Here is a 12,888-nt window from a genome sequence, read left to right as displayed (position 1 = left end):
CATTATTGTAGTTCTTAAAAACATTAAATTATATAAAGTTAATACCCAACATGTATTATTAACAAACTAATAAGTGCATGATACTCAACTGTAATTACCCGATAGGTATTAGACCTGATATGAAACATAGTTATACAATCGTACATGAGACCGAGATTAGTGGTACTCGTATCATTGGCTGTATCCATGAGCTAGATTCCATTAATCTCTGTAAACTTAAATGTCTACACTCTTATTTGTCAGTACTTGACCATATAAAAATAATTTTATATAGCTGTTACTGCCATATTGACTTGTTATAATTAATACTAGCATATATATGGGTTGGACATTGTGGTGCTTTGATTTGCGTTCTTATAATCAGTAACAGACAAAAACATTCCTGAAATTATCTTCAAAGTCCATTGTTATGCATGCCCTTAAATAACGTCATCATTAGTGTTGGTTAAAAAGCATGTTTTGTCTTTGTTATATACTGTTCTTATACAGTCAATTTTTATCGTATATCTGATAGATATATATATATACTAGTAGATGCCCGCGCGATACGGCGGCGACAAGAATTTACAACGCGTACTTGTTTCTATTAATTTATCAACTCTCTCGTGATATATTGTACAATATTTTCTTAGTTTATGCTCTTTGAGCTTTTAGCATGCTGAGCACTAACTCATTTACACCATAACAATACTTTCAACCACCACAATTATATATATTTTAATAACCGGGTTTTTGTAATAACTTATACCACAAATTTTCAGTTGCATCAACTCGAGTCCCAATTATTTTCAACCAAGCCTCATTATCCTTATGAATTTTTACCTCGATAAGAACCCAAAAACACATCAAATTTAAATACACCTCAGTAATGTGAGAATTCCTACAAAATTTGTAATATTGATTCATACATGTCCATATGAAGTTGTGTAATTAGGCATATTGAAACTCCATGTCGTCATCCGGTACCAACTAAAAGAAAAAGAAAGAACAATTATGATGGCATAAGAGTGTTCAAAACGCCCGTGGCTCGAAGCTCGCCCAAAAAAAAAAGCTCGAAAAAAGCTCGCTTGAAAAAAGCTCGGTTTAAAATCGAGCCAAGGCGAGCCGGCTCGTTTTGTAATCGAGTCGAGCTCGAGCCTGGGGTGGCTCGGCTCGTAAGCTCGACTCGATAGCTCGTTTTCTTATACATATACATATATATATATATATATATATATATATATATATATAAGGTGCATTAAATACAAAGAATTTGCTCACTAATTTTGTTAACTAAATATTGCCCATCATTTATTTTTCGTTTAATTTGGCATTCTATATTTATAGCACGTTGACCGTAAGCCTATTTACTATTTAGTATTTACCATATAGGCATACAAAACTATTTGCGGTAAGTATATATTATAATTATTAATTAGTTAAACAATAATATATTGGTCTCCCTATGATGTTTTACACTTTGTTGTGGTTTCTTTATCCGAATAGGTTACTCCATTTTGATTGGAATTAAAGTTTATTAGTTATTACATATCAATAAGCAATTTAATTGTTGAAGTGTAAACATGAAAAAAAAAACACATTCTTTTTCTAAATAATGGTGTTAGCTCGTCGAGCTACGAGCTTGCTCGAGTTTTTGTGCGAGCCGAGCTCGAGCTTAGCGCCTTAGCTCGTTAAATAAAATCGAGCCTAGCCGGGCCTAGCTCGGCTCGTTTACAGCCCTATGATGGCATAAAAGTCTCCTAATCAACACACATATATATTCTTTATGCAACTATCAAATAATAAGAGGATTAGCTCACATGGTTTGACACAAAGATTTGAACAGAACCAGCTTTAGCAATAAAATCCATCTGCAATAATTTGACAAACAATTACTTTATTAGGCCAAAAATGTTTTTTTACAAATAAGCATTATGCATAAAGTATATATATAACCAACAATATGAAAATCTTATTTTGACAGACCTATACAATAGAGTAGAGCAATAAGACAAACATGAAAAGTCTCTTTCTTTATATGATATAAGATGCAAGACATGTTCGTTTAAGTTAGTGAATCGTTCGTTTGTGCAATTAACGAATGAATATAGCATAAACAAAAATATATAAATATAAACAAAGCGAAACTTAGTTTTACAACATCAAATGTAAATATTAATAGAAAGCCTACCAGCTCGGATGTAGTACCAGTCAGTGTCGCACGGTGCAAGCTCCGTTAATGCAGCGGTCTTGACAATATCAATCCAATGTGGAAGCTCCATTTATAAGAATGGCAGCGGATGAAAACATGAGCATAAACTGAGTACAATACTCTAATTTTAATACCTAAATTCACAAATGTATATTATAAGTTTAACAGATGCAATACAATTTACATGTAAGCAAAAGTAATTAAAAAAAAAAGATATTATACCTTTTGTTCCCACTTTAGAGTTATTTTCCATATTTGGAGAGTGAAACCTATAAAAGAGTTTAAATGATATTTTTAACAACAATTCACATCTAACTTCTAATCATAGTTTTTTACTTATGTGTGTGACCCCACCTTCTTGACTATGTTGATCAAATTGTACCTTTATGTGCTCAAACTCCAAAATGGAGAATAGAATATTAAAACCAACAGTTTTAGTAAAACCTGCAAGGCTGCAAAAATAAAGTAGCAAAAAAAACTTATGTTAATAAACGTAAATGTGACTTCAATAAGCAATTAAGAAATGAAATTTTTACCTAAAACTCTTTTCCAAAATATAAAGATCTATTCTAAAATAAGATAGAGATAAAGACAAAATTAAGGCTCAAAAACATTTTATAAAGTTCCGGTTTCTATGTTTGAGGTAGTAAAATGGTGCACCCATTGGCCATTGCAGGCACACTATGTTCTAATGCGAACAGAATCTGGTGCTCGTGTATAGGGAAGCAAACGAGCCGAGCTACTCGAGATCGGCTCGTGAAAAAGCTCGATCAAGCTGAGCTTAAATGAGCCCGAGCCCGATCCTAAAAGAAAGCTCGTTTAATAATTGAGCCTGAGCTTCAATTATCGAGCTCAAGCCAGCTCGCGAGCTTAAACGAGCCTATCATTTATATATTTTTTTCATAACTATATATATTAATAGATACATACATATTTAATAATTATTAATTGATATATATAAGCTTATGAAAAAAATTAACTAAATAACATATTATTTTATATATAAAGTTATTATGAAAATAAATATACAAATATAATTATAAATATATAAAAAATTAATTAATAAATATTAAACGAGCCGAGCCCTAGCCGAGCTCGAGCTTGAAAAACTACGAAACGAGCCGAGATCGAGCTTTATAAATAAAGATCAAAACAAGCCGGGCTCGAGCTCCGTATAAGTTAAACGAGCCGAGCTCGAGCCTGGTCGAACTCGGGCTCGGCTCGGCTCGTTTGCACCCCTACTCGTGTACATCTTTCAGAGCAACCGACATCCTAAGAACTCGGGAACTTGCTGCATCGTGTCCAAGATCTAATGCACAACCCCCGTGTGCTTTCCAAACGCAAACTCAGGAACATTTTTCCAAAAAAATTGTAAAAAGGTAAGTTCATCATGCCATGAAATCTGATCCAAATATTTGTGTGCTCCATGAATGAACTGTGTACCATCTTCTGGAAACTTAAACTTGTCTTTTTCTTAAGTAGTCCAATTATGCCTGCCCATAAATTCAACAAGTTGTGCATGTGGAACATCAACCCTAACGCAACACACAAATTTATCACCACGCTTGTGACAAAAAATTTCAACAACTATATTCATAATATCATGTTGCCGTGTTGGTGAAAAATAAAAAATAATAATGTTACCTCATTGGCATTGATAATGCTTCGAGTGCCACCGCCAGTTTACCATACAACCAATGGAAAGTGATCAATTAACTTCCCTTCTACTACTTTTTGTGCAACTTTCATTATTTTTCCCGATAGATGGATCAAGCCCATATTCTCATTTATCAAATAATACATTAAGAAATATAAAGTAAAACTTAATAAATATTGAAACATAAATAAGATTTCTTCAAATAGGTAAAAATATGAAGACGATAAGATCATATGAAAAAATTTGCTTTGAAAATGCAAGAACCTTACCATCACACTTAATAAATATTTCAAAGTTGTGCAAAGATCTTTGTGTTTGAGCGCCACACAACCTGAAAATTGAGAGAACCAATTTCTGAAATAAATCATATGCAAGTGATTTATTATAAATAATTTCGTCACCCCAAACAAAAAAAAAGGTTTAACATGTTATAGATAAACATATTGCAATTAAAATTCTGAAGCAAAATCAAATATGCTTTAGGGTAAAGATCCAACAAACAGTATAGAAAAGAGAAAAAAAATCAAAACAAAAACACTAACTTATCATATGGGACTTAAATTAGTCAAAGTGTGCCTCTCTCCTGTCTAACAGTGGTAGAAAAGTGTCTCCATCGTCTCGTAAATCAAAGATAACCTGCAAAAGAGACTGGTCCACCAAATATCTAACTTTAATGGTCAAAACATCCAAGAACCATGAATCTATTGAAAGTCAGAGGTTGAAAACGACTTATACCTGCATACCAGTGATGACTGTCTTCAATCCGACCTCCGAGCAGCTTTAATCGGGTCCCTTTAAACATTGATTACACCTTCAAAACACGAGTATAGTTCAGTTTCAGTCTACTATCATCATTACCAAACATAATCAAACGAATAAACATACCTCTGGTTTCTCGATCGGAACCCTAGGTCGATGTCTTCACCCTTCCTCGAATATAGCCTAAACCGATGGCAATACATGTACAATTTGATCGATTGCTACCATCATGAATCGATTTAAGGTGTAAATCGCTCACGATGCTTGGATGAGATTTAGGGTTTTATGTAGTGTTACACATTCTCTCTCTGACCTCTTGAACTCTTGTCTGTATGTATGTATGTATGTGTGGAACTTAGGTTTTAAAATTTGAATTTTGGATGTTTCGCGAGTTTTCAACCAGGGTGAATCAGGTGTCAAAACAACTTGTACACAATGCTAAAATGACTTGTACCTCTTAATTTTAAGAGTTTTTTTGGTAAATTACCATCTTGCCCTTCCTGTATGTATTATAAGATAGTATAGACATCTATTAATCCATTGTCTGTTAATTTGTTGAGTTGGGTTTCCAAAGTTGTGAATTATTAATGTTTAGAAGTTGAAATTTCAACTCGTATTGATGAAAACTGGACAATTTATGTTGTAAGACTCAAATCGGTTGAGAGGTGAGAATGTAAACTTTCATTTTTAATCAGTGGAAACATTCTCTACCAAGATGCATTTTGCGTGGTTGAGCAATTTATCATATAAAAACAAAACCGTGAGCTTTTGAATGAGCAATCTATCGTGTGCAAAACGGATAATATCTTAACACGGCCGTTTACTTGGGCCATTATAGTGTATTTGTTGATAATAGTGTATATATATAAGCAACTAAAACATGAATCAAAGGGAACTGTTAAAATGAAAAGAAAAAAAATAATTTGGTTAATAAGTCATCTAATGTCGTATTCAATGGTTTGAAATGGACTAAACCTTTTCATTCTAAAGAGCTTATGTTATTATATTTATTTATATAGTTTGTTTTAGTATATAATGTATTATGTATATACAAAATTCATAAATCAAGTATAGGAAGTATAGTTGATAGTGTTGTGGACTGACCCGAATGAAATCTGTTAGATTTAAAATGCAAGATGTGTCATATAGAAACTGTTGGATGACTGAGACAATATTCTAACTAAATACAGAGAGATCAAATGATATAGCTAGTTTTATAAAAGAATAAGATTAATTCTATTTTGTCAAATTTACACTTACTTTGTTAATAAAAATATATGCAAAGCCTTTAACGTTATTTTTAAGATTGTTCAAATTTATGTTGAAGACTTGCCATGACACATATACGAAAACCAACGTCAATAGTCAATGCAAAATAATATTGTTATAAACCCAGTTCCCCTAATAAATAATAACCCTAATGTTCCAATATACAAGATCCCTCAACCTAACACAAATAAAAAAATAAAAAAAAAATCTTAGAAAACAAAACTCTTCCAAAGCTTTTTTTAGGCTAAAGAAAGAATTAATCATATAAATAAAAAAGATTATTCTATCCAATTATTCTCTATTGACACCCTGCATTTCTTCCTGGACCTCCATAATAAATATAATTCCCCCAAACATTATTTTTTCCGGCTATTATACCATAACAGTGTGGATGATCAGCCAATAAATGTAGATTTGATAAAGGTAGCAAACTATTGTCCCAATCAACAACCTGCAAGTTTCTAAAATACGCCGCTTTCCGGTAACCTTCATGTGCAAAATGACCACTACCCATTTGTGTACTTGTGTGATGACCCCTTGACCTTGAGTTGACTATTTCCCCGCCAAATTGTATCATACTTGCGTGTTTTTGCAAATGGTTAAATAAGAACGACGGCCAATAGCCTATTAGTACCCCAGATCCAAATTGGAGCCACCAGTGTCCATGTTTAGGATCCTACACAAAAGAATGAAAAATGTTATGGTTTTAAAAATGACAAGATGGGTAGGCCGGTAATGAGCTCTTGCTGAATTTTTGACATGACACGAAATTTGTGACTGAAATGGGTCATTTTTTTAGGATCCTTTATTTTTAAAACAATTGCATTATAGCCCGCATAATCTTCTATTTTGTTTGTGTTTCTTTCAATAAACAGTATTGTAATAGTGGATTTAGAAACATCTGAGTAGACAAAAATTAGAAGAAAAATAAGGACATGAAGAAAAAAACAATAAAGACTTTTCCATAACTAGTCCAAATCTATCAAATTAGTTATATCATATATAATAATTTAATTACTTTAGTGACAGTTAAAAGGAAGGTCTACACATGAGAGACTTGAAATGAAGAGAATCTTATACTATAATATTCCATCAACCACGCCCTGCTTGCGGTGCGCGCATATAATGTATATATGTGTGAACCCTTGGGTGGGCAAAAATAAAATTGCACTAATTTTGACGTTATTTTACTAATCAAGTGAAAATAACGTTAAAAGTGGCGGAAGGTTAATCAGGCATCATGTGGTGGCGTTGATAGCCGAAAGACAAGGGCACATGCACCAATCAGCCGGTGTCCCGATGATTGAGTGTTATGTGCCTTATGTCCAAGGCTTGATGCAAAACTACTATCGAGCCGGGGGTCTCACCGGAAGCAGCCTCTCTATCCCTATGGGATAGAGGTAAGGCTGTATACATCTTACCCTCCTCAGACCCTACCATAGCATTGCTATTGGTGGAATATACTGAGTACGATGATGATGATTCCATCAACCATTTTGTAGTGTTTCTTTATCCTCAAGTACAGTCAATTATTAGAATCTAACAACTAAAATAACTACCCTTTATTTTTCAAAGATTAGACAAAGATTCTAGCTGTTGTATATTTTATTTGTGTGTTAAGTTGTTCAAAATAACAAATTAGCAACTCATCAAATAAATTCAAAGACTTTACTCTTAATTAATTAATTAAAATGAAAATAAAATTAAAATTCAGTTAAGATTTACCTTCCATATCATAACGCCGATATCGAATTGTTTACCATTGTAAGATGATCTAGGAGAGATTGCCGCACCTATTGCTATCCTGTCGTTTGTCTGAACAAATCCTGAACATAACAAGTTATAGCACCCTGTTTCTTGGTATGCATCACTCTGTTATATATAAACAAATTAGTTTGATGGTTTTTTTATGTGAATAACTTGTGCACAGATATATAAGAGCACAACTAAACCATAGATAAAAAATTGATCTAAATTTGTATTTTTAATTTTCGTAATAACTTTGTATCTTGTAATACGCACTCTATATAAATATATACACTTATTAATTTGGGTTGTTTTTATTTCATCCATAGTCTATTTTCAATTTGAAAAGCCTCATTTTATTAATGCATTTTAAAAATTGCAACCGGGAAAAGATTTACGGCTCAACCCAACCTGATATGTTTGGACCCGTACTTAAAACTTAAAAGTGACAAGCTTCAACCTGAATCTATTTTGACCCGTTATCCAAAGTTCCAAACCGCCCACCTTCCCACATTTTAGTCCAAAATTTGGGAACAAAAAAACATATTGTTATTACTTACAGTCCAGTAAGTGAAGAATCTAGGATAACCATCTCCATATAAATCTGGGCTAACCTGAAGAATTATGAATGTAAATCCGGTGAATAAATCGTTAAAATCAAAATTGTTAGTATTTTCAAATGTAATACTATTATAGATCATAAGTTACCTGCCAACCGGCTTCTATGGTATTAAGATCATTGCCAAATGAACCTGATATAACCCATAACTGTGACAAACTAAACTCATACGGTTCTGTAACTCTAGGTGTCCATACATTCATGCTGGCCTTTGCTCCAAAGTACCGATCACCGTTTACAAAACCAACTGCATGCTACAATTTAAACTGATTATTATGATTTCAAGGCTGATTAACTTGATAACTAGTTGGCTAAACATATCCCAATATGCTAAATTAAAATGCCCCCTTGTATGCTAAAAGCACCCCCTATATGTTAAACATACCCCCCCCCCCCCCAGCGAGTAAAATGGTAAAAAAAAAAAACAAATAACTAATTTAGTAACGGAGAGGGTACATTCACTAAAAATTACAACGGTTTGTACGTTTAACACAACCCTTTGATAACTGGTCTCAAAATACAAGCCCAAGTTGCCATGTTCTTGTAAAAAGACTAAACTAACCTCATGACCACCATTCATGGTATCATGCCTCACACCTCTAATCTTTCTTCCAAATCTTTTTAGCGAACTTGCACGTAAAATATCTTTTTCGGTAGTTCTTCGAATTGGAATAGTTCCATCGGGGCAGAATTCATTTGATTCTGCCCACTTTTGAATTATTTCAAATGTTTCATCACTTGAGTTATGCCCCTTTGGCCTTTCAGATGGTGGTTCCTGTAATTTAACAAACAATAAAAATTAAATCCTTTAGTTATGGCTTATGTGTGTATGACTATGTATATGATGTATATGTATGTATATACCAATGGTTTTTGTCCTCTAAGTTTAGGATGATCAAATGCTGGTTGAAGATGAGTAGCAACACAATCTATCAAATCACCATCTGGACTCTGCTTTCACATCAAACAAAACAAAAGAAATCCAATTTGTCAAACTCAATAAGTAAAAAGTCAAAATGGAAAGAAGTCAAAAGTCAAACCTGAATGGTCTTGACTGAAGGTTTGTTGATCTTCTTTAAATGAGCTCTAACTGTTCTGAGCTTCCTCAACTCTTCCATTGGCTTGAATATTCTTGTTTCATTAATGGATGCAGATTCAATAACAGAAACAAACAAGAACATGGTACAAACAAATGTGAGAATCATGAGAGATTTGGAAGAAGAAGGAGGCATGTTTGGATTGGTATTTGTGAAACAATATCTGTGTTTGGTTTTACTATGAGTTAACATGATGTTTTCTGGTATGCAGTTGTCTGTTTGCAACTGAGATATTGTGATCAACAAGACAACAAGAACAAGAAACAACTGGTGTGTTCCAATTTTTGGTGCATTTCTTCAAAGACAAGATTTGGTGAGTTTTTAATTCCAGTCTTCTTAATGCAGAGATTACAGATAAATACACAACAGCACACACACACACACCAATATTATATATTATTTTATAATACAACATGATACTTATAATATAATATAATAAAGATTCCTTGGTGTTGCACTGACACATAGAACCAGCTACATTTACATTAAAGATGTGGGGCTGTAACCCCATTCACACCCCAATAGTCAATTCTTATTTAAATTATTTGCTTATACCTTTTTCTTTTTTGTTTTAACGTGTGTACAAAGATTTTGCTTTGTCTCTGGACAATGTTGTTGGTGGTGAACATTAATGACATTAATAATTAGAGAAACTCACAAAAGTTGTGATTTTTCTTTTGTGAGTTATATTTATATGGCTATGTATAAATAAGTAACTGGTATCATAACATATGTAAAGCTTTGGTTGTGTATGTATTTTGGCTCACGTATCTTATTTTAATTCAATTAGTTATGGTTAAATATCACGTCGGGTATCAATTTTTCACTCACGTATCATGCGCAAATATACTTTCAGCTAATAAAATTCAAAATTACATAAAATGAGCTTGCGTGATATGTTTTTTCTTAGGGATATTGGTTTTTAATACTCTCAACTTTTAACACTCCTAACTTTCGATTTGTCACCCACCACTCCCAACTTTCACCCTATTTTCCTGTACCACTCCCCGTCTAAATGAACACTAACCTCGTTAATGTTTTGGACTAAAAATGTCATTCAAATTAATTGAGGGGGTAAAACAAAAATTTTATTTTTAACACACAACCTCCATTTCCGGTGACCTCGTTTTTCCGGCGACCTCTTTTTTTCCGGCGAATTTGTGTTTTCCGACTATCTTGTCTTTCAGAAAATGGAGATGGTTCAGAGGTTTAAAAAGGTGATGGAGATCATGAAGATTGTGCACCGGTGGAGATATGATGAAGATGGTGCTCGCCTGCAACTTGATTTTCCGGCACGTAGGCGATCCCGGAAGGTGGTTGGGTGAGATACTGGTGGTGACGGGGGGCAGGGGTTGCGGTTTTGGGGCGGTGGGCGGTGAAATGATGGATATGGTGTTCGCCGGAAACCTGCAACTCGCCGGAAAACTCAAATTCATATGTGAAGCTCGGTGAAATGATGGATTTGGTATTTTGAAAGACGAGATAGCCGGAAAACTCAAATTCTCCAGAGAAAATGAGGTCGCCGGAAAAACGAGGTCACCAGAAATGGAGGTTGCGTGTTAAAAGTAAAATTTCTGTTTTACCCCCCTCAACTAATTTGAACGACATTTTTAGTCAAAAACAGTAACGAGGTTAGTGTTCATTTAGACGGGGAGTGGTACAGGAAAATAGGGTGAAAGTTGGGAGTGGTGGGTGACAAATCGAAAGTTGAAAGTGTTATCTACCAATGAGGGAAAATTAAGAGTATTAAAAACCAATATCCCTTTTTCTTATTATATCGACTGAACATGAAGCTTACACAACTAGTACCATTTAATTAATTGTTTGTTTAAACATATAAATGGAGAGATTGTTATGTATAGGTGGTTTCTTATATAGGTGACGATTATTCAAACATATTAGAGGTTTTTAAATCATAAGACATATCCTTGTCCATGACTGTATTAGAATATATACGTAACATTATTAACTTTTATCAAAATATGTGAGTGTATACAGTGCCATGTCATGACTCCAAGGTGGGATATACCGTATACATACAGTTTGTTGCTCGCTTAAAGAGGGTTGAGTTTGCTTTTCCCCTAATGAACTTAAAACCACAGTATCATCTTCGTATCACAAAATGTATTGAGGGTTTAAGACTTCTTGGTATCCTAATACGATAACTACTCCCGCACCATATGGAGACATCACAGATGGTATATGGGCCGGTGACCACACGTTATCTTGAATAGACTAACCAACCAACTCGAGATGTCAAAATAAAACAATTCGAACCAAGAATGCGACTAAGAACCCATTTCTAAATCTTCTATTGTTTCTCTTTTGTTTGTGAAGAGGTATGTACCCGCCTCAACACCGAGCGAGGCGGGTCAACCCACAAGATATAGACAAGAGGCTTGAAATCAAGACATTATGAAGGCACAAAGCCAAAACCTATGCGCATGGCGCATATCACATATGCTCATGCATCACATGCTCAGGCATCACATGCTCAGGCATCACAGATGCTCAGGCATCACATATGCTCACGCATCACATGCTCAGGCATCACATGCTCAGGCATCACAGATGCTCAGGCATCACATATGCTCACGCATCACATATGCTCACGCATATCACATCTGCGCGTGGCGCATCCGCGCGTGGCGCATATCACATGCTTGTGCATATCACATCTGCGCATGAAACATCTGCGCGTGAGAATAAAGAGAAGACCTCGCGCATCCTCAGGATAGGCGCATATCACACATGCACATAATCAACCTCGTCCTTATCCAAATCAGGATTAGGGCAACCTTGATTGTGCACGTCAGACAACCTTACAGAAGGTATCTTTTTAAGGAATAAGAATATGCTGATGTTGACAGCTGCCAATGAAAGGTGGACAACTCAGCAAAACCCATGTGCTACCACGTGATTATAACCAATGAAAAAGCACCAGGTGTCCCAAGGACACGTGGCGCAAAGCAATTGGAGGAGGCCAACAAGGCCCTAATTAGGTCTGAGCCCAATCATTGGAAACCCTAGCACTATAAATACAGCATCAACTCCACAAGGAGAGAGACACCCAAACACACCCAATAACAGAGTATTCAGCTATATTAAGCAATACACTCCATTTTCCTTACTCTCATATTATTATCTTCTCCTACAAACTCTTATTCTCACACCGGAGGGTTACCCCAAAGAGGACCCCTCTGTCCCTTTCTGAGGGGTAAGTTTACGGTGCTGTTCATTTTGTAGGTGGAAGAACCCAGATCCCAGAGAACCATCGGTGAAATAGCATAATCACACCCGAGGAAAGTAGATCGTCTACCAGTGAGTCGATCCACGTTTCTTCATTGGCGCCATCCACTGTTACAACGGCAACAAGATCTCATCAGATCTCTACAAAAACAAAAATCTCACCATGGTTTCTGGTGTTCGTAACGTCGATCAAGTTCTGGAGGATATTGAGCGTGAGGATGTTAATGGGGGACAGCAGTTTCTGAGGGTGCCGCGTGATTCTACGCGCACCACCAGTAACCATCCCTTCATCACAACTCCT

General features: G+C 35.0%; 1 protein-coding gene across 1 annotated transcript; it reads right to left on the bottom strand.

The window, feature by feature from the left end:
* Nucleotides 1–6,024: 6,024 nt before the first annotated feature.
* On the bottom strand, nt 6,025–9,705 carry LOC143602867 (protein neprosin-like). The gene is made up of 7 exons (XM_077079843.1): nt 9,282–9,705; nt 9,106–9,192; nt 8,804–9,016; nt 8,331–8,495; nt 8,183–8,236; nt 7,602–7,748; nt 6,025–6,552 (listed from the first exon to the last, which is right to left on the bottom strand). Exons 1-7 carry the CDS (start codon nt 9,528–9,530, stop codon nt 6,175–6,177), a joined length of 1,293 nt encoding a protein of 430 aa, XP_076935958.1. The 5' UTR covers nt 9,531–9,705; the 3' UTR covers nt 6,025–6,174.
* Nucleotides 9,706–12,888: the final 3,183 nt, after the last annotated feature.

Source organism: Bidens hawaiensis, unplaced genomic scaffold (assembly GCF_021521415.1).
Source record: "Bidens hawaiensis isolate Kalapana, Puna unplaced genomic scaffold, B.hawaiensis_p1.1 tig00059965_1, whole genome shotgun sequence".
Lineage (NCBI taxonomy): Eukaryota > Viridiplantae > Streptophyta > Magnoliopsida > Asterales > Asteraceae > Bidens > Bidens hawaiensis.
This window is presented reverse-complemented; position numbering and strand designations above follow the sequence as displayed.

Excerpts from the sequence above, each read along its gene's own strand:
- LOC143602867 (XM_077079843.1), bottom strand. The coding sequence starts at position 9,530 with ATGTTAACTCATAGTAAAACCAAACACAGATATTGTTTCACAAATACC. Across the intron at positions 8,496-8,803 it reads CCATGAATGGTGGTCATGAG|CATGCAGTTGGTTTTGTAAA; the intron begins GTTAGTTTAGTC and ends TTTAAATTGTAG. Across the intron at positions 8,237-8,330 it reads CCATAGAAGCCGGTTGGCAG|GTTAGCCCAGATTTATATGG; the intron begins GTAACTTATGAT and ends ATAATTCTTCAG.